This window comes from Portunus trituberculatus, chromosome 42 (assembly GCF_017591435.1).
Source record: "Portunus trituberculatus isolate SZX2019 chromosome 42, ASM1759143v1, whole genome shotgun sequence".
NCBI classification, from domain to species: Eukaryota; Metazoa; Arthropoda; class Malacostraca; order Decapoda; family Portunidae; genus Portunus; species Portunus trituberculatus.
The window spans coordinates 20,947,575-20,969,627 of record NC_059296.1 but is presented as its reverse complement, the minus strand read 5'-3'; the positions used below and the strand labels follow the sequence as shown (position 1 = coordinate 20,969,627).

Here is a 22,053-nt window from a genome sequence, read left to right as displayed (position 1 = left end):
ACTCTTGCTCCTAACACCTCTATCATGTGTGACAAGGGAGACTATAGCAGAATGAAACGTAGTGAGAGTACCTTGGAGGAAATAGTAGCTAATGGCCTCTTCATCGTGTAGTGAAGAAACTTGCACATTCAAAGAACCAGCGGAGCCAGACCATGCACTGCAGACGGGTACTGTTGCTGTATAAGGGAGGAGGAGAACCGCTCCAAATATGTTCTCCCCACAGGAGCGTCTAAACCAACGCGAAAAGGCTTACGAAGTTAATATGAACATGTTGCGTAACCTAGCTTTCCTACATTAACACCGGGGAGGCCTTTGTCAAGTGGTGGAATCACAGGTTACTAATAATGGAGAGGGTGTGATTCCTGTATGAAATAGAATAATCCTATGCACATAACGTATACTTGCTACTTCCTTGCCGCTGTATCGAATGTAAAACAAGAATTTGATGTAATACTACATACAGACGATATCACCAAAAAAAAAAAAATAATAATAATAATAATAATAATAATAATGAATAAATAAATAAATAAATAAAATAAATAAATAGAAATTGATAACAATAAAAGTTTGACCGTATATCAATGATGATGATGACTGTTATTATTTGTATGCACTAACAAAAGGATTTTTTTTTTTTATGCAGGAGAGAAGTCAGTCAAGGGCAACAAAATGTTAAAAAAGGCCCACTTGAGTGCTGGTTCCCTAAAAGAAAAGTAAAGAGTTAGCCAAAATTAAGGAACAAGTAAAATGTCTTGATACCTCCCTCTTAAAAGAAGTCAAGTCGTAGGAAGACGGAAATACAGAAGCAGGTAGGGTGTTTCAGAATTTACCAGAGAAGGGTATGAATGATTAATGAGAGTACTGGTTAACTCTTGTATTAGAGAGTTGGACAGAATAGGGATGAGAGGAAGAAGAAAGCCTTGTGCCGGAGGAGGGGAGGTATCATGGCATGCACTTAGCAAGATCAGTAGAACAGTTAGCATGAAAATAGCGATAAAAGATAGAAAGAGATGCAACATTTCGGCTGAAGACACTCAGTTAATTTGATCTTTGCATATGTAAATGATAAATAAAAGAAAAACCTTCCTTTTCCATTCCCAATTAAGAAAACGTAACCATTTCCCTCGGCTGCTGTATTTTTTTCCTAACGTATTTCATGAACGACAGAGCATCACTATTATAACATGCTTGTGGTAGGGTGAACGACTGAACATAGTATGGTCGCCATATTGTGTTTTTCTATCGCTGGTTGTCTGCTGACAAGAAAAGAAAATTGGTATTTTCAGTGTCTGATATATTTCGGTCCTGTGATAGTGTCATGACCTGAATGTCAGATTTTGGGGGGGGAGTTGGTGAGATGATGAAATAAGATCTTTACGCGTAATATCGAGTAAAGAAAAGTGATGGGCAGTGAACTTGGTCATATAAGAAGAAAATAAATAAATAAATAAGTAAATGATGTTGGGGTGAACCCATATTAGGTGATGCCGTATTGTTACTCGTAGCGGTGAAGGGAAAGGTATTACAGTATTGCCGCACCCTATCCGTGTCACGTGCTTTGTGCAGCTGTGGCCGTGAAGACATTGCCCAGTTTGTACTGAGGCACCATCAATATCTTGGACTGCGATCTTAAGTGGTTTAAAAGTAAAAGGAGAGACCAACAGGTTGTGGGGTGTGATGATGTTCAGACCACGACCGACTGTATTATATGTATTGCAACATAATGAAATGTTACGTAAATCGTGTATTAGGAAAAAAAAAAAAAAAAGTAGACGTTAGTAGATAATTGTGAAGATGTGATGGCATAGCGGTATAAATCACACATTTCACTGTTCATTAGGGCACTCTCCTAATACAGACGTCCCTCCAGCTCCCCTCGTTTTCCGGCTCCCCTCTTTCACGCAGCTGATTTGATGTCACATAATATGAAGCCATACTATTGGCCAAGAAGGGAAAGGAGAGAAATAGATAATAAATGGTGGGAATGGAATTAAAACAGTAGATAATAGAAAAATGGATAATGAAGAGGAAATAGGAGGAAATGGGAATGAAAATATGGTAACGAATAAGGGAATAGGAAGAAATGGTAACAAAACAGGTTCCACATTCCTGCGAGGAACCTGCTAGAGTAAAAAAAAAATATATATAGTGTTAAATGTTTTATATATATATATATATATATATATATATATATATATATATATATATATATATATATATATATATATATATATATATATATATATATATATATATATATATATATATATATATATATATATATATATATATATATATATATATATATATATATATATATATATATATATATATATATATATATATATATATATATTATATGTAGACATTGTGTTTGGGGTCACTTATCAGGCTGTGTGACATGTTATCTTGTCCTTCCAGGTAAAGGATATATGCCAGGAGCTGGTTCTGAATCATGAAGCCATGAAGGAGGTATGTAGCTGCCTTCAGGAAGAAATCAACAGGGGCCTTGGAAAGGATTCTAATCCTGAGGCCACAATAAAATGCTTCCCAACTTATGTGAGAGAACTTCCAAATGGCAAAGGTTAGCACACTTTTGCACATCATCATTCATTAGTATACTGTACATGATATTGATATATCTCATACTCCTTTTCTCTCTCTCTCTCTCTCTCTCTCTCTCTCTCTCTCTCTCTCTCTCTCTCTCTATATATATATATATATATATATATATATATATATATATATATATATATATATATATATATATATATATATATACATTTATTTATTTATTGGAATTTTTTAGTTTAATATTTTTATAGGCCATCTGAATTTTAGTATTACTTGGACATTTTTTTTTCATTTGGCTAGTATGACAATTTAGTCAATTTTCTCACATTCACCACTGCTGAATGTGAAGGCTATTTATCATAAGTACTGGTAATATTTCAGAGAATGGGAGGTTCCTGGCACTGGATCTTGGAGGCACCAACTTCAGGGTCCTCCTGATTGAGCTGGGAGCCAAGTGTACCATGGACAGCAGGATCTATGCTGTACCTCAGCCCATCATGGTGGGACCAGGAGAGGGGGTAAGTGTGTAGTGCACTTGCTGGCTGATGGAAAAATATTTTAAAAGATACATTGTTACAAAGTGGATGCTGAGACTATTTTGATATTCAGAAATTTTTATCCAGCATATACTTGTACTATACTGGAAAAGTTAAATATATATTATTAGGTATTACCCACAAGTTCCAGGAATTTGGTCATTTATTTATTTTAGCTTATAGTTTAGATTGTTGCCTCATAAGTTGTAATCCCTTGCTTTCATTTTAGTGAAATGAGACATAAGAGATGCAGTGGCTCTCATTAACCAATAACATAACAACAATCTGGTATCAGCTGAGAAAATGTGTTGCTGTTAATGGGAATTGGATTTTAAAGGTGAAATGTTGAACAGTAAGGAGCTAGGCTGTAAATACTACATTAAAAATCCACTTATGTGGTCAGCCAGTACCAGTGAGATTCTTCTTTTTTAACATGGTTCACTGGAGAAAAATTTTTGTAATATGTATGTAATAGTTTGATGGATGGAAATATCTGTTTATACTATATATAAATATTTTTTTCAATTTACAGCTCTTTGACCACATAGCTGAATGTCTAGCCAGTTTCATCAAGGAACGAGATTTGGGAACTGAGCTACTTCCTCTGGGCTTCACATTCAGCTTCCCATGCAAGCAGGAAGGCCTGACCAAGGCACGTCTTGCTTGCTGGACCAAGGGATTCAAATGTGCGGGTGTTGAAGGCAGGGACGTTGTGGAACTACTGAAGCAAGCCATCGCTAGACGAGGGGTAAGAGGCCAAGAGGCTGGGATGTAAGAGAATTCATGTAGATGCATTTAGATAGATAAATGTACATATGTATATATGGACTTGTTTGGAGTTTCTTTTAGTTGGCATATATGAATTTTTATCTTTGTTAACAATTAAATACAGAGACTTTTGTACTCAACAGGATGTGAAGATCAAAATTTGTGCAGTGCTGAATGACACCACTGGCACTTTAATGTCCTGTGCGTGGAAGAACCACAACTGCCGCATTGGTCTCATTGTGGGTAAGTCCTCAGAGTTGTGCTTGTTTATGACTTTAATTTAATAGATGTACTATGCACAAACTTTTTATGCTTAGTTTTTATGCTGAGTTTTACTGCTGTCTTTCCTTAATAGTTTGTTCCTCAAGTGCCTTTAGGGTATGGAATCAAATATACCAGATTGAGGATAAAGAAAATGTTTAAAAGAGCATTCATGATTAACCAGGGGAAAGAACTGAAGGAAATAGATAACTTTGAACTAAATATTAGTTGTATGTATCTAGAAGATGGTAAATTTTTGGGAGAAGCCAAGTTATTGCTGAGCCATCAAAGTACGTACTATAACTTGTATTAGTCAGAGTATGTGGTCAACTGGTACCAATGATTTTTTGTCACCAAGTTTCATGTAGGAATACTTGTTATGGTGTTTCATCATAGTTTCTCAAAGTTGTGAATTTTATGCTGTCCCTCATTTGAATATTATTTATTGTATGAGATCATTGGTAATGACAGTTTTCACTGGTGACCTTTAATTACCCTCACAGGTACAGGAACCAATGCTTGCTACATGGAGAAACTTGAAAAGGTGGAACTTTGGGATGGCAGCACAGATGAACCACATCAGGTAATGATTATAACTGATTACATTTTTATTTTGTTTATTTATTTATTTATTTATTTTTTTCTTCTTCTTCATAGGTTGAGGGGTCTGTGATATGAGAGATTTAGATTCTAATGTCAATTCAGTGACAACAGTGTCCATACTACTGGTTGCATAATTGAAATGTCTTGTACTATTCTCACAATCTTTTGGTGTATATACTAATAATCAATTTATGTATGTTCAATTTACTAGTTTTCATGGCCAAGTAAAAGTGTTTTGAATACTAAGAAGCCTGGTGTGGTTTGTTCAAAGTTGTTCATGTATATTATTACTCTCTCTCTCTCTCTCTCTCTCTCTCTCTCTCTCTCTCTCTCTCTCTCTCTCTCTCTCTCTCTCTCTCTCTCTCTCTCTCTCTCTCATGTAGGATGGGCACTGGCTAAAGACAACAAAATTATAATGAATAAAGGGTCACTGAAGTACCAGTTCCCAAACAGAGTCAAAGTCTTTTGAAACTATGAGCTATGATTGATTATCAAATGGGACATGATAGACATTTGGTAAAATGATAAGGTTGACAAAGATGGCTCATTAGAAAGAGGATATATTTGTAAATGTCCTCCAGCAATATTTGGGTGACAGTTGATGTGTACTGCCAGCCAATTTTAGGTACTCATTATTGAAATTTTACATAGAACTATAATTAATTACATTGTTAATATGATAGCATACCAGATTATAATGAAACACTGTATAGATACATCAATCATTGTGCACTATTGGGTGGTATCACCATGAACTGAAATAGGCCAAAACAAGGCATAATTCAGAGGGAGTAAAAGATTGTATATTGTCATAAAGTGTAAATTTTAACTCTGAAATTGATTTAATTGTTTATCTAATTTACTGAAAATATTCTCTTTTATCTGTGATTCAAGTATTGAAGACAACTTGAAGTTGAACTGTAATTCTAAGTTTTTACAGGTATTTTACTAATTTCTGACAATATTTGAACTTGCCACGTTTTTTCATCAGTATTGCCGTAATCAAACTTGTTTTGTTTATTTGTGCTTACCAATGAAAGGATGAAAACCATGAAGAAATAAAAGGGGTATGTACAGTACATTACAGAATCTGCTTTCACATTATATGTAGGTTTTGCAGCTGATTATTCTTCAAGGATAATATTATTGCACGTATGACTATAACATAAGCTTGCCAAGTTATGAATACATTGAATACCTGTTTTGAAGTGAACATTTAATTTGCAGGTAATCATCAACACTGAATGGGGTGCATTTGGAGACAATGGTTGCTTAGACTTTGTTCGCACAGAGTATGATAATACTATTGACCGGGAATCAATTAATCCAGGAAGACAACTGTAAGTAAAGAAAGAAATATTTGCTGTTCTTTATAACTTTATGTTGAAACAACACTTGAATTCTTCTTACAGTTCTCTGTATTAATGACATATAGTACATGATAAATATTTTTATATATATCCACAAAAGTAGATTGATGGAATGCATTTGTTTCATTAGTTTTGTGTTTCACTTTTACATTATTTGTTGTATTTCATCAGTTATGAGAAGATGATCAGTGGAATGTACATGGGGGAGATTGCCAGGCAAGTCCTTGTCCGCCTGGTGTCTGATGGACTTCTCTTCGGAGGATATGCTTCAGATATTCTTCTTGAAAAAGGCTCATTTTTCACCAAATACATATCTGAAATAGAGAGGTGAGATATGGATATGTTATTGGTGGATGTTTTAAATTATTTCATTTTTACTTACATTGTGTTGCATTTGTCACTTATTTTCTCCATGTTCATTTTCAGACCTAGTACTTTCAGCTTTTCTCTTTGCTACAAGATCATATGATGTTATTTGTAAATTCACTCGATAGTATCAAGAAATCTTAAATGTGTGGATGTACTTTATCTATCTTGACTCATGTCTTCTTTCAATAATTTTGTAGAAATTGTGTGACGTATCAGATCCTTTTCATTATTGGTATTTTGCCGTTTTTTTTTTTTTTTTTTTCTTCTTTTTTCTTACACTTGATTTTATATGACATGAGATTGAATGAGTGAACAACAAAGCTGAGGTATTTGGCACACAGCAGTACATGGCAAGCAAGTTTCTAAAAGGCAGCCAAATGAGATAGGAGGATTAGAGGACTGGGAATCCCTCTTCTATGCTGTGTGTTGATATTACATAGAAAGAAACAAGATATTATATGAATGTCAGCGGGTTGATTATATGAAAAGTATGAATAGAGTTTAATTAATTAATCAAGTTATGAAGAACATGACATGAGATTCAGATGACTTGAAATCTCTTGTATTCATTATTTTATTCATTCCATGTGCTATTGGTGAAAGATAATTTTTGTCAGTAACTGAGATGATGTAATTAAAGCAAAATTTTTAAGTCATATTGTTTATTTTATTGATTGACTACTTAATCATACTTTTAGTGATGTACCAAAAGTATAAATGCATAGACATTATAGATCATCTAGAAAATGTACAGTCCAACACTATCTTTAAAAAGTTTTTTTTTTCTTCTTTTTTTCTGTTTAAATAGCATAAGATTTCGGCTCTTGGAATGTAGCATGTAGAGGACTAGGTTACATGTGCCCTTTGGTAATTGGGGTGTTTGGTATGATTAGAAAAACTGCTAGATTCATCAGCCAACTGAATTTTAAACATAAAATGTGATTGACTGGAAAAGTAATTTTTTTGGTGTAGGCTATCTGTGAATGTGTCTCCCAAGTCCCAAAATCTTTCATGAGTTATTGCTTGTCTGTTTACACCTTGTCTCCCAATCTTTTTCTTGAGTTGCTGCTTTCTTCTTTGGAAGTACAACCCATCCTTTTACATCTTGGTTATTCTTTCTTGATATGTTTTGAAATGAGCCGCAACACATAATTAGACTAATGTATTACAACAGCACTACAAACTCATATCTCCCACCTCTGGCTTGTTAGGGTGTTTTGGAGAAATCAGCATGTCTGATATCAGCCGGTCCTTTGGTCCCCGCACAGGTTCAGCTATCACAATATTCTATCAGCACAAATAATACTTGTCTCACTCTTTTGGGGACTTGCCAGATAAAACATTAGTCTCTGCAGAAACCAGTGGAAAATATTTAAAACTAAATATATAGGTAGGAGATTATAGATAAATATGAAAACAGTGAGAGCTTAGTTGCAGGAATTTAGCTTATAACTATTCTCTACAATGTGCATCATTAGATTCTGTGAATACTTATGATCAATGTTTAGTAGCACACAAGTTCAAGGTGTATCAAGATGAGTGGTTCTAGAAGAATGACACATTCCAGGGAACTGTGGTAGCGTTGACCCCATCTAACATTAAAATAGCTGGGAATCACCAGCAACTCACCATCCTCTAGTAAATGACCCAGTTTACATCACCATTTTATGAATATGATTGTTTGTTTTTTTGTTGCTTAAAATGATAATAGTTTCTGATCTTTTTACAAATTTTGGCACAAATGAAATGTAAAAAGTCCTCTCTGGCCTCATCACATACTTATTCTATATACAGTATACATATGGACAATTGTATATTCTTCACAGATTTCCAGGTAGAAAAATTCTTCATTTGCTTTTATCCAAACACTTCATACTTACACATTCCATTCCTCTTTACTGCACAAGATTTCCTTTTACCAGTTTTATTCTTTATTGACACTTGCCTCAGAAAATTAGGTGGTGCATACAAATAAGAATTTAATATTCCTTATTACATTTCCCTAATTTAATAGCAGTGTATAACTTACAAGATTTGATATTTATTTGCAATACTGTTGCAGATTCCTTGATTTAAAAACTTTCCCATTTCCTCAGTGACAAACCTGATGACTTCAACAACTGCCGTGCCATCTTGGAGGAGTTAGGATTCAATGATGCCACTGATGCCGATTGTGCCAATGTTCGCTATGCCTGTGAATGTGTCTCCAGGCGAGCAGCAAACTTGGCTGCTGCAGGTGTTGCTGTGCTCCTCAACCGCATAAATGAAGAAAGTGTAACTGTGGCAGTGGATGGTTCAGTGTATCGTTTCCATCCACACTTCCACAATCTCATGGTAGAGCAGATTTCACACCTCATCAAACCTGGAATTAAGGTAAGAATTAAATTTCAATCTCTTATAATGCAGTCATTGCAAATATACTTCCTTCGTTAAAAGCTCCTGAAAAGACACTCTGTGCATTTTGTTACGGATGACTGTTTTGACCCCAGGGGGTTCACCATTTTCTCATAAGACCATCTACCCAAACCCCAGTAATCAGAGAAGACATCGAATGTTAATTTAGTGACTGACACTAACTCAATATACAATGGTACTACAAAGGATATTATTGAATCAACCATTTAAGTACCTCTGGAAATCTTGTGAACCCCTGGGGGTTAGCAAACCCCAGGTTGAGAACCCCTGGTGTAGTCCATTTCATATAAATTTTGAATCTGAAGCAATGGTATTTGTAGTTGCATTTATTATACAAATGTCCACAGACAGAATAGTAAAGATGATTATAAACAGCCTTATTTTCATCTCTTGTAGCACAACATTTATATTTATGAAAAGGAGATAAATCAGTGAAAAAATGTTATAGATTCTCAAATATAAAAGAGTAAGCCAATTTGTAAACTTTTTGCATAGTATTCCATCTTCAGCATAGAAATTAAAGATGTTTCTGTTCTTTCAGTTCGATCTCATGCTGTCTGAGGACGGCAGTGGACGTGGTGCTGCCCTAGTGGCTGCTGTTGCCTCCAGATCTGCTAGCATGAGATAGAATGGCAAGTAGGTTATGGTTTTGTGAAATTGTCAATAGTGGTGTTACACTCATTGGATCTGGTAATTGTATGAGTTATACCAGATTTATATGAAAGTGCAAGTTGCAGGCATAATTGTAGAATATTATTGAAATTTTACTTCAAAATCTCAGCTGAAGAGAGAAAACAATTAGGATTCAGCCATTGTCAGACTTTTGTTTCAACATTTTCATTAAATTCAATCATTATCATTAAGATAAAAGATACTGAATCTTTATCATTATGTATGGCGGTGAGGTGATGTAGATAACTGACAGCATGATGCCAATTAGTTGGAATAACCCTAGCATTTTAAATTTTATTAGTTTTGTCTGGAATTTGATATTTAGTACATAATTCAGCTATGAAGTTGAATGACAAGTTGCAGCTTATGTAAGTAATTTAACTGCATAATTTAAGAATATTTATACAAAATATCTGGAATATATTTTTATGCCATCATTCAATTAGGGTTGGGATCTTCACATTATATTGTCATTATTAGTTGTGGTTAAATGCCTTGTTCAACAATTTACATCCAAGATCAATGGCACTGTACTGTAAAGATTACTTTCTCACTTTGGTAATCGAATAGTTGTGTACATCTGAAAGAATAATCAACTACGAAATATGGAGGCAAATCAACTGCCTAATAACTTGGCATGGAATAGAGCCAAAGACCAAACCAACAAGCACTGCCTGAAATGGCAACCCAACTTACGTTTGGGTTTGCACACATACCTCATTATTGTCAATTTTTATTGTAATGTTCACCTGTCATAGTTAAAGCATCATTGTGCTTTTAAATGGATTTTATGATAATCCACCAACCCCTTCCTGCCATAAGATCACTGTGGATCTTATTCTAGTTTTTAATTGGTGGTAATTTTTCTAGTTTTAATTGGTCAATTTTTATTGTATGGAGAGTGCCATAACCACTCTACACCTTCTAAAGCATATTACTTATCAGTCAAGTTGCTACAAAAATGAGTGAATCTTTGCACTATATGTTTCCCATAGGCCATTGACAGAGTTTCTCATACCTTTGACAGGTTACAGAGGAACTCCGTCCAGCAATATGCCACTGGCTGGCTATGTGTGGCCTTCAGCATCCCTGGTGGATTGCTAAGGGAAGGCGATTTATAAGATATCAGCCAGGCTGTAGCCTATGTATGTGTTTGTTTCTTACACAGTCTCTGGACCAATGAAGCAAAGAAACATGTCCTCTATTCATCTGGAATTTGAAAACCATCATATTTTTGCAAGATTATTTTCAGGTAATTCCTTCTCTATTTAGTCTACTACATTCTTTTCATGTGAAGTTCATTATTCTATTAAAATTATTAATATAATGAAAATTACTACCTTGAAATAATAACATAATGTTAGCGGTGCTCATAGTAAAAAGAAAAGAAAACGTAGGTTGTGGATCCTAATTACCCAAAATACTGGTTTGCGATAATTTAGGCTGTGACTACAGTTCTGGGTTGATGGATCATCAGAATGGAATATGGAGTGTATATTTTTTAGATAGATGGTATTCAGGTAATTGGCATTATGCTGTATATTCCTGATTTTTTTTTTATTTACCATGTTTCTTTTATATTGTAGAGTCTCTCTATTTTTCAAATATATGCATGAAAGATGTAAATTCACTGTTCAAAATGCAATAGATATTGTGTACTTAGTGTTACAGTGAGTTGAATGTGTGTGTGTGTGTGTGTGTGTGTGTGTGTGTGTGTGTGTGTGTGTGTGTGTAAAAGACTATTGTCAAGTGACAATTTTATAATGTATAGAACAAAAGTTTACCCCAACAGCATTTTAGCAAAATTATTCTATAAGTGTATGTGTATACCACTTAGTGATGGCCTGCAATACATGAACAAGGTCATGGATGAGATGCAGAAATTATGACAGTAATTAATGGATAACCTAAATATGGTTAACAATATAGATAAGTTACTTAGTGCAATGGATGTTACATGTTATCAGAACAAGAACTACATAAATCATAATTTGTTATATATAGTAGTTTGTGTGGCAAATGTACTTGTAAATTTTGAACTAGTCTTGAAAGGGTCTCATAATTAAGTTCATACTGAGTGGTGTACACTTACAGAAATGGGATGTAAAAGCAGTGCAAATATGAGATGTGTGAATGTGAAATTACAAATGGATTCGCTAGATTTATCACTAGCTCTTAATCAACATCAGACCATATGGAATACATTTTTTTTTCATGTCACCCTGCTTCTTTCTGCATATGTGAAATAGCATCCAAGAATAGAGAAAAGTATAAAATTCTTATTGGGAGTTTCCAGGATCTGAACCTAAATGATTATATATAAGAAAAATACAGAGACTCTAATTTTCAAGTTTGTACGTCATGTAAAAACTGAGACCTGGTGATGCTTTACATTATTGCTGTTTTTAGTGCATTTTAGTAATTGAAGTTTCTAAATTATTTGTGAAACACACACATACACACACACACACACACACACACACACACACACACACACACACACACACACACACACACACACACACACACAAGGAATTGCAATTACATGAGTTGTTAGTTTTCTACAGCTGGTCCTTGTGTGTTAAGATTAACTTTCAAAAATTATTAAGCATGTTTCCCAGTTAACCAATGATTAACACTGAGAGGTACATGGAGAGGTACACAGCTGTTGTACTCAGATACTCAGCAACACATGCATTGTACATTTTATTGATTTGCAGCTACTTGCAACATTATCTTTTTGTGTTGATAACTGTGCTCAATCTTTTACACTTCAGGCATATTGTAATGTTTCAAAAACAAATAATTTTTGCTGTACACCTTAAGCAAAAATTATGTCTAGGTGGTTGTGTGAATGCAGACTGAAAGGTATGAGTTAGGAAAGTGTGTGGTGAAATATGGAATAGTTATCGTGCAATTTACCTATAACCAATAATTCTTGGATCTAATATGTATAGTAAAAATCTCTTGATAATACTTTGTTCACAATAATTCTCTCACACTGACAACTCATAGTGCAACCTTCTCATATATATATATATATATATATATATATATATATATATATATATATATATATATATATATATATATATATATATATATAAATAAATAAATATATTACACACACACAAACACGACTACAATCAATGCAACAAAGTAAATTATGTATTGTTTTAAAAGAATAGTTGCCAGTGTTAGTTGAAGCCAGTGCTGATGTACTGAGCTGATAGTGAGGCTGGTTTAGAACCAAAACATATACAGTATATTTGTGATATAGGATAAATATTTGGTTGTTTTAAGATAGACATTTTTCTAAGTTAGCTGAAATACATGTGCTAAGTATAATGCTGCAACCTGATTTTGGTTCCACACCTCATATTGTATTATCACTTTCTAATGGAGAGTCTGTGGTTTTCTCGTAACTAGTGATGGCATAACCAATGCCACAATTATTTTGTCAAAATGGGGTTGGGGTAATATACAGTTCTGAGATACAACCCATAAATATATATATATATATATATATATATATATATATATATATATATATATATATATATATATATATATATATATATATATATCATTATCACAATATGTACTGAAAATGAAGATAGCTGTTTCAAATAAAATAATTCTGAATGAATATTTATAATGTCTGAATATAAAGTGTTATGATTTATGCATATGTAAATATGGAATAGATTTATGTACTTGGACTTAGATTTCCTATCAGAAACAATTTTGGACTATGCATAAATTTATGATATTTTGTTGAAACTTAAAAAGGTTTAATGGTCTCTCACAGAGCATTGTGCCTTTTGAAATAGGTTGTCTCAAAAAGGAATAACTATTGCTTCCCAAGAACTTGTGAAATCTTTGGAGATTTAGCAAGAGACAATATTTACATTAGTTTCATTTTAGTCTTGCTTTATTTTCATAATAAAGCTATATTCTTAGCCAAAATAATCATATAGTATAACCTTTTCAAACTTCAAAATTGTAAATTTTTTTTATTGAAGTATCCATACAGTGTTGACCTGTAGTTTGTCAATAACAAATGCTGCAACAAAATATGCAACAAATAGATTAATGAAAAATTGGTAAATCTTTTATGTAAATACTTTTGTTTCTATTAGTGATTTTAATAGTTTTATCTCCATTCATTCAAGTTGTTCTGGCTAGGGATCATATTTTTGAAAAACTGCATACCTTTGTTGACTTGCATGGCAACCTCTTGTTTATGCCATAAAGTCTAGTTTCAAGGCTGTGATCTAGTTTGAAAATAAGTAAATTACATTAATGAGAAATCTTCAACCTTTACCTCCTGTATTATAGAACACATATACAAGCTCTGTTCAGAAACTATTGACTTTAGCTAAGCTTCCAATTCAAATCTCTTGTGAAGTAGCCGCTTATGACTCCTGCATGTTAAGTACAGCAGTCTTTCCTTTCTTAAAAACATTTTTAGAAGTCAGGTTTTTTATTGGCTACAAACTATGCCATCTCATCTTAAGAGCTTCTTGGTTCTCAAGTCAGGGCCCCTTCAGCAGTTCAAGTTAGCATCAGTGACTTTTCTCTTCTCCAGTCCTACTTTCTTTAGCATTGAGGTTACTGGAGTCTTCTACTATGCTATCTAAGCCCCAGTTTCATACTGCATCCAAAAATTATCATTATTAATAATGTTCTTCAGGAAATTAGGATCAATTATTGCGCTCTTATGACCACCCTTATGTCAGGGTTGTCATAAGAGCGCAATAATTGAACCTAATTTTCTGTTATCATTTAGAGCAAACAGAATCCAGAGACAAGAGTTGTGACAAATATAGTAAAGATATAAATCTACTTCTGCATGTCAGGGTGGACTACCAATGCAAAAGTAGATTTATATCTTTACTATATTTGTCACAACTCTTGTCTCTGGATTCTGTTTGCTCTAAATGATAACAGAAAATAGTTAAACTTTTGAACAGATCTTGTATATGCTATTCAAGTGGTAAGCAACATGTTTGCCAGTTAGAAGTTTGATTTAGGTCAATAATGATGCTTGGTTATTTAACTTTAAATTGTTATTTGCATCACGGTCTCAGTGCTGCTCAAGTGCATCGAAACCTTGAAATACTAATTCACATGCAACACGTGGAAACTTTCAGGACTCTTAAGAACACAAAGCCAACTGATGGTGTCATCCAGATTCAGTAAACTCCTTCAATATTATTTATTTTATTATTTTAGAGAATGTACTTTATATATCTAAAAAAATATTTATGATGTTTTTAACTTTCTTAAAAACTGAGTAGGCTTAAACTTTAAATTTAAAATTCATAAGAAGTTAAAGTGTTTAGATGAATATCATTACATTGCACAATGTTCAGAGTGACTAATTCAAACTTAGAAACCCTAAAAGTGCATTGATTTTAACATTATTGAATCATTATACTTACCAGATATTCACCATTATACACCAAGTTGCTTGAAACCAAATGGGGAAAAAAATAAAAAAGAAAATAATGATTTATCTTCTAAAATCTGAAACTCAATATTCACCATTATACACCAAGTTGCTTGAAACCAAAGGGGGAAAAAAATAAATAAGAAAATCATGATTTATCTAATAAAATCTGAAGAAACTCAAGTTTTCTATGTAGCTTTGCTAAATCAGTGCAAAGAAATATGTTTCTCCTTATAATATAAAGACAAACCAATGCACATCTGGTAACTTTTAAATTAAATCATTTCTCCAATTCCTGGATGTACTATTTTACATCTCACTCAAAAAAAATAAAATAAAAAGCTTCAGTATTACCATATTCTACTAATGTCATAAGCTGCCAAAAAACACAAGACTTTCATCATAATCTCGTGTTGGGAATTTAGATCTGTACATTCAATAAGTAAATCATAATGAAAGGAGGAAATGTAAAAAAAAAAAAAAAGTGGAGTTATTGTAAAAGCAATGTTGAATCTTTTAAACTAATTATACCAGTATGCATGTAATATCAATATACCATTAAAATTGTATGTATGTGTAATACTTCAAAGCACTCAATGATGTATTTTTATAGATATTTTTAATATATTTCAATGTACTGAGAAAACGGAGTACTTCCGGGACATATTGGTTGTAGCATCTTGCATAGCAATGATGAATCACTAATTAGGCAAACATGTTAATACATTGTCCAAGTTAAGTATTATTCTCTTTCCAAAAGTATACAAAGTGCTTGGGTCATTTTTTATTTTTAACCAGTAATTCAGAAAAATGAATAACTCAATCACATAGGTAGGTTTTCACAAAATCCTGCTGTTGCTCCACCCAGCAGGGATAACCACATCCACCAGATATGAGCCACCGTGTGTGTGACTCAGGTGAATGATAAGAGAAATCTTACTACTCAATTATTAATGATCTTAAACTTCTAACTGAGACACAGGTGGCACATTCATCAATGCTTTGAGAGATGCCTCAACTGTAATTTTTTAAATATTTTCTAGTTTACAAAATGTCTGGATAGTAGCACAGATAACTTAAGTGGATGATAAAAAATGGGTTTCTTTTTATAAATTTTCTCTCATATATATATATATATATATATATATATATATATATATATATATATATATATTTCAACAACTTGCTTAAAGCAATGATATGTATTATTTCATTATTACAAGAAACTGGAATGAACTCAATGCACAAATTATAGATTATATTGTGCAGTCTTGTTACATTACATAACATTTGTGGATTTTAAAAATTACACTAAAATTTTTTCAAATGTGTGAATCTCAATATTATTAACTTGACGTACCAGCATGTTTCTTTTTCTAACATTTTTTCTAATGAAACTATTTATTTTGTCAAAATGGCTGCTAAGTATTTGAGTGATCATCATAGTTTAAGTAGGACCTTGAAAGTAGTAATCTGAGGAGTTTAATTAGTTTGAATATAAGTTTGTCTGTGACGAAAAAGAATAATGGTAAATAATGTATCAAAATTATTTCTCTTGTTGTATAAGAAATGGAGCAGTTGGTTGTATGAGAAATGGAGCAGTTGGTTATGTATTTTGATTTTGTAGAAAAATGATGTGTATATACTATACATATAAATATATATATTATATGAATGTTTCCTTTTTCTTCTTCTATATTATAAAATTGTAGTGTGTTTATGTGTATGTGTGTTTACCTAGTTGTAACCTATAGGAAAAGAGCTATGCTTATGCTGTCCCATCTCCATATCTATTAACATTCAACATTTCTTTGAACTTGTGAATTGTTTTTGCTTCAATGGCTTTCTTACCTACACCATTTCACATTTCTACACATCTTTGTGGAAAGCTGAACTTCTTGATATCTCCTCTGCAGGTATCTTTTTTTAATTTCATTACATGTCATCTTCTGTCACTGGTGTCCTAAATTAACAAAACTTCTCTATCCAGTTTTTCCAGTCCTTTCATTACTCTGTACACTGCTATTAAATCTCCTCTTTACCTCTTCTATTTTAGTGTTATAAGACCCAGTATTCATAATTCTTTCTTCATTCAAACTCGGAGGAAGTTTTGCCCTCTGTATTCCTTATCTATGTTTCTTTTTTACTCAGTGACCATACTGTTGCTGCATATTCTAATTTAGGGTGTATTAAAGTCATTATCAGTTTTATCTTTGTTTATATAAGTGAGTGCCATCTATGTATTCCTCAAAAGATCATAGGTATTTCCCATAATTCTATTGATGTGCTATTCTGGTGACATGTTATCCACAATGGTTACTCCTTGGCCTTTTTCTTCAGTCTTCTTTTTAATTTCTTCATTCCCCATTGAGTAAACTCCCTTCACCTGTCTTTCCTCTTTCCAAATTCTAATATGGTACACTTATTTTGTATTGAATTCCATATCCACTGTTTTGTCTAAGTCTCGTAATGCCTAACAATCTTTTTCTCTTCACCCTTCTCAATAATTTAGCATAATCTGTAAACAAACTGATGTAACCATCTATATTTTCTGATATATTGTTCACATAGATAACAAACGTTATTAGTGCTAACACTGATCTCACAAACGTTATTAGTGCTAACACTAATCCCTGCAGAAACCTACTTAAAATATTTTTCTAGGGCATTTTTTTTTTCTCATTCTCTCTCTCTCTCTCTCTCTCTCTCTCTCTCTCTCTCTCTCTCTCTCAAAAGTCTTCCATACATTTCAGAAGTCCTATCTTTTGCCCTCATTTTGTTCTGGTTTTCACAATAACCTTTTGTGAGGGACCTTGTCAAATGCCTTTTTTAAATCCAAGTACACTCGACCCTCAAAACAATGGCCCTCCCATCAACGGATTTCGGAAACTACGGACAAATTCTGGAGTCCGATTTAATCTACGGTCAAATATTAAAATGCGCGCGATTGTCCGTTCCCAGCAAATTATTGTCTGGTAGGTGGCGGGTCGGTCACGTCATCAGCTGTTGGCCGCCATGTTTAATCTTCAGTCCGTGCATTTTCAACCAACAGCGAACATTGTCCAGTGCTTACCTTGGCTTTTTTATGCATTTGTACCCTTCCCACGAGTGCTTAACTTATCCAAAATGCCTCCTAAACCTAGTAAACCAGTGAAGCATAATTGAAAGGGTCTTCCAGTGGCTGCTAAGCTTGAACTAATACAAAAATTAGAAAATTTTACGTATTTTACGTACATTTTATACAGTTTTTTCCGTACTTTTGCAAAGAATGGACTTTTGCAATCTATGGACAGGGTCGTGCACGCATTTGTCTGTTGTTTTGAGGGTCGAGTGTAGATGCAGTCCACATAACCGTTCCTTTCTTGCACTATGTTTATTACTCGAGTAAAAGCTTACCAAATTTGTAATACACGATCTTCCTCTTCCATATTGTCCTCCCATATTGTCTAAAATACCTTTCTCCTCTACATATTTCATCTATCAATCTTTTATTATCCTTTCACATATTTTTACTTTTACACTGGTATATATATATATATATATATATATATATATATATATATATATATATATATATATATATATATATATATATATATATATATATATACACACATATATATATAGTTTCATGGGTCTTCTTTGCTTCCTCCTTTGAATATTGGCATGATATCAGCTCTTTTCCAGTACTTTACCCTCTGTTAAGGAACTCACAAAAAATACTGTGGACTTTTGTCTCTTAACTGGTGACTGCATTCCTTTATAATCCAATTTGACACTCCTTTGGGACTCGATACTTTCCTTACTTCTTATTCTTCCATTATTTTCCTCACTTCTTCTACTGACACTTGGATTGATTTTCTGAACACCATCATTTATTTCCACAGGTGTCTTGACATTGTAAGTCACTTTCTCTAGTAAAAACTGACTGAAAGCAGTTGTTCATTACTCCTGTCATCTCTTCTAGGTCTTCATACATTTCATTGTAGAATTTTAGTTTGCTTATTTCTATTTTATTTTTCAGCTTGCCATTTACATATCTATAGAACAATTAGGCTTGTCCTTACATTTGTCCACTATATCTTTCTTATATTTTTTTTGTTCCATTCTCTGAATCTCACTTCTTTTCTGTACATAGTCCATTCAAAGATTATATCTTAAATTTTTCTCCATCTATTCCAAGCTTTATCTCTTTCTATCCTTGTTAGTTCACATCTTCTGTTAAACCACTCCTTATGTCTAGACTTAGTCATTTTCTTGACTGGCACATTTCTTTGTTCTTTCATCGTATTTTTCTTTTAAAATTATCCATTTGTCATTGGTTTTCCCTGTTATATAAAAGTTAGTCCAGTCTGCTACTCAAACTATTTTCCTAGTTGAACAAGATTAGCTTTACTGTAACTATGTTTCCTATCTTTATAATCTTCATTCCTTGTTTCTTCTGGTCTGCCCTTCAACCCTGAATTTGAGTAGTACATGATCACTCTTCCCTAGTGGACTCTTGTATTCTAAATTTTCAAGTATCTCTAGTTCCTTGATAAACACCAAGTCCAATCATGACAGTTCTTCATTTCCTTTATAACTTGTGTTACCTCTCATCCACTGAGTAAGGATATCACCTGCCAAATTCAGTACTTTATGTCCCCAGGATGTTTTTCCTCCCTCAGTTGTCAAATCTTCCCAAAATATCTCTTTACAATTAAAGTCTCCCATTAATGTTATGTTTTTACTGTGTCTGTAGATGTGTGTGTGTGTATTTATCTAGTTGTATTGTACAGGGTTTGAGCAGGGATCATAGTGTCCTGTCTCTATGTCCCCATTTATCTAATTTTTCTTTAAAAGTTATGCACATTATGTGCTGTAAAACTTCATCACTCGATGCATTCCATTTTTTCAATGTTCTATTTGAAAAACTGTATTTTCCAATATCATTCACACACTGCCTCATCCTGATCTTCTTTTCATGTCCTCTTGTCCTTCCAGCTTCATCTCTGCCATTAGCACCAGGTCTTGCTTGTCTATCTTTTCAATGCCATTAACTATTTTATACACTGTTATTAGGTCCCTTCTTTCACTTCTATCTTGTAAAGCTGGCAGTTTCATTTCCTTCAGCCTTTCTTCAAATGTTAGGTCTTTTAATTCTGGAACAATCTTTGTAGCTACCATATGGATCTGTTCTAATTTTCTTATATCTTTTTTCAAGCTCGGTGACCACACCACTGCTGCATATTTCAACTGTGGACGTATCATACTCATAAGGATTTTTTTCATCATATCCTTGTCCAGGTAGCGAAATGCCACCCTAATATTAGCCATCATTTTATACGTTGTTCCAAATATTTTGCTAATGTGTTTTTCAGGGCTCAGTGTTTCTTGCATAACCACTCCCAGATCTTTTTCCTCTTTAGTCTTCATTATTTGTTCCTCTCCCATCAAATAGTTCCACACTGGTCTTCTCTTACTCTTTCATAATTCCAGTATGTGGTATTTTTTGGCATTAACTTTTAACTTCCACTTCTTACTCCACTCATAAATTTTGTCTATATCTTCCTGCAGTAGCAGCATTCTTGGGTCTTAATTATTTTTAACAATTTTGCATCATCAGCAAATATAGTGCACACACACACTGTGCGATGTGTGTGTGTGTATTTACCTAGTTGTAGTTTTACAGGGCCTGGGCTTTATGCTCGTGTGGCCCCGTCTCCATATCTACACTTATTCAATTTCAATTTTGCTTTCAAATTATGCAAACTCATTGCTGACACCACTTCCTCACTCAAACTGTTCCAAGTCTCAACACATCTTTGCGGGGAACTATATTTTTTAACATCTCTCAGACATCTTCCCTTCCTCAGTTTCTTACTATGCAATCTTGTGCTTCTAATGTCATATTCTTCTCTCAGGATTAGTTTCTCATTATCCACTTGATCCATTCCGTTAATCAATTTATAAACTTGTATCAGATCCCCTCTCTCTCTCCTCTGTTCCAGGGTTGGTAGATCCATAGGTTTTAGTCTCTCCTCATATGTCATCCCTTTAAATTCTGGAACCATTCTTGTAGCCATTTTTTGTAGTCTCTCTAATTTTCTTATGTGTTTCTTTTTATGGGGAGTCCACACAACTCCTGCATATTCCAATCTAGGTCTTATTTTAGTACTTATCAATTTCTTCATCATTTCTTTGTCCATATAGTGAAATGCTAATCCAATATTCCTTAGCAAATTATGTCTCTCTGAAAATTTCATCAATATGGCTTACCGGTTGATTGTTTTCTTCCATCGTCACTCCCAAGTCCTTTTCCTTTTTTATTTTTTCTAGTTCTACTCCATCTCCCATCTTAGAGATTCCCACTGGTTGTCTTTCACTTTTTCCCATTTCCATGACATGGCTTTTGTCCACATTGAATTCCATCTCCCATTTTTTACTCCATTTCCAGATCTTGTTTAAGTCTTCCTGCAATATTTCACAATCCTCTTTTTGTTTTTTGTGTGTGCGTGTGTGTGTGTGTGTGCATGCACACGCCATGTGTGCTATAAGAATGGTTCCAGAATTTAAAGGGATGACATATGAGTGCCTGAAGAACACTGCTGAGATGACAAAGGAGGGGAGGAAGACAAGGGATCATCAAAGTCAGAGTGAACTACCTCCATACTAATGCCACCTCCCCCATAGGTCACAAGCTTGGAGAGAGAGAGAGAGAGAGAGAGAGAGAGAGAGAGAGAGAGAGAGAGAGAGAGAGAGAGAGAGAGAGAGAGAGAGAGAGAGAGAGAGAGAGAGAGAGAGAGAGAGAGAGAGAGAGAGAGAGAGCGTAATCAGGCAGCTGTGTTTTGTTTACATCGCTGCGCTTTCCCCACTGCTGCTGGCACCATGCTGATGAAAACTTTGCTCATTACTGTATGTCATTTACAAGAATAAAAGCTTGTCCACTTCATACTAAATTACCCTTGGTCAAAAGAAGAAATGAAATTGTAAACCTCCAAAGATCAGTAAATGAAGACAAAAATCAAGTGATTGAAGAGTTTGAGTT

The 22,053-nt window shown here is 33.7% G+C and overlaps 2 protein-coding genes across 8 annotated transcripts in view; one reads left to right on the top strand and one right to left on the bottom strand.

Moving 5' to 3' along the window:
• Nucleotides 1-16,701, top strand: part of LOC123517743 (hexokinase type 2-like) — a 55,286-nt gene extending 38,585 nt beyond the window's left edge. For 4 of the 7 annotated variants that reach the window (XM_045278153.1, XM_045278154.1, XM_045278149.1 and 1 more), the window contains exons 2-11: nt 2,425-2,587; nt 2,959-3,095; nt 3,646-3,861; nt 4,025-4,124; nt 4,646-4,725; nt 5,973-6,085; nt 6,287-6,442; nt 8,581-8,857; nt 9,441-9,531; nt 10,599-16,701. In XM_045278153.1, the coding sequence (XP_045134088.1) occupies nt 2,425-2,587; nt 2,959-3,095; nt 3,646-3,861; nt 4,025-4,124; nt 4,646-4,725; nt 5,973-6,085; nt 6,287-6,442; nt 8,581-8,857; nt 9,441-9,527 (1,329 nt within the window). In that variant the 3' untranslated portion in view covers nt 9,528-9,531; nt 10,599-16,701. Of the gene's footprint in view, nt 1-2,424; nt 2,588-2,958; nt 3,096-3,645; nt 3,862-4,024; nt 4,125-4,645; nt 4,726-5,972; nt 6,086-6,286; nt 6,443-8,580; nt 8,858-9,440; nt 9,536-10,598 lie in introns of all 7 variants that reach the window. The other 3 variants (XM_045278152.1, XM_045278151.1, XM_045278150.1) reach the window with 3 other exon arrangements.
• LOC123517747 (putative GPI-anchor transamidase) overlaps nt 7,130-22,053 on the bottom strand; it is a 32,272-nt gene continuing 17,348 nt past the window's right edge. The window contains exon 9 of the mRNA XM_045278157.1: nt 7,130-8,846. The gene's annotated coding sequence lies outside the window, so the exon portion shown is untranslated. The remainder of the gene's footprint in view (nt 8,847-22,053) is intronic.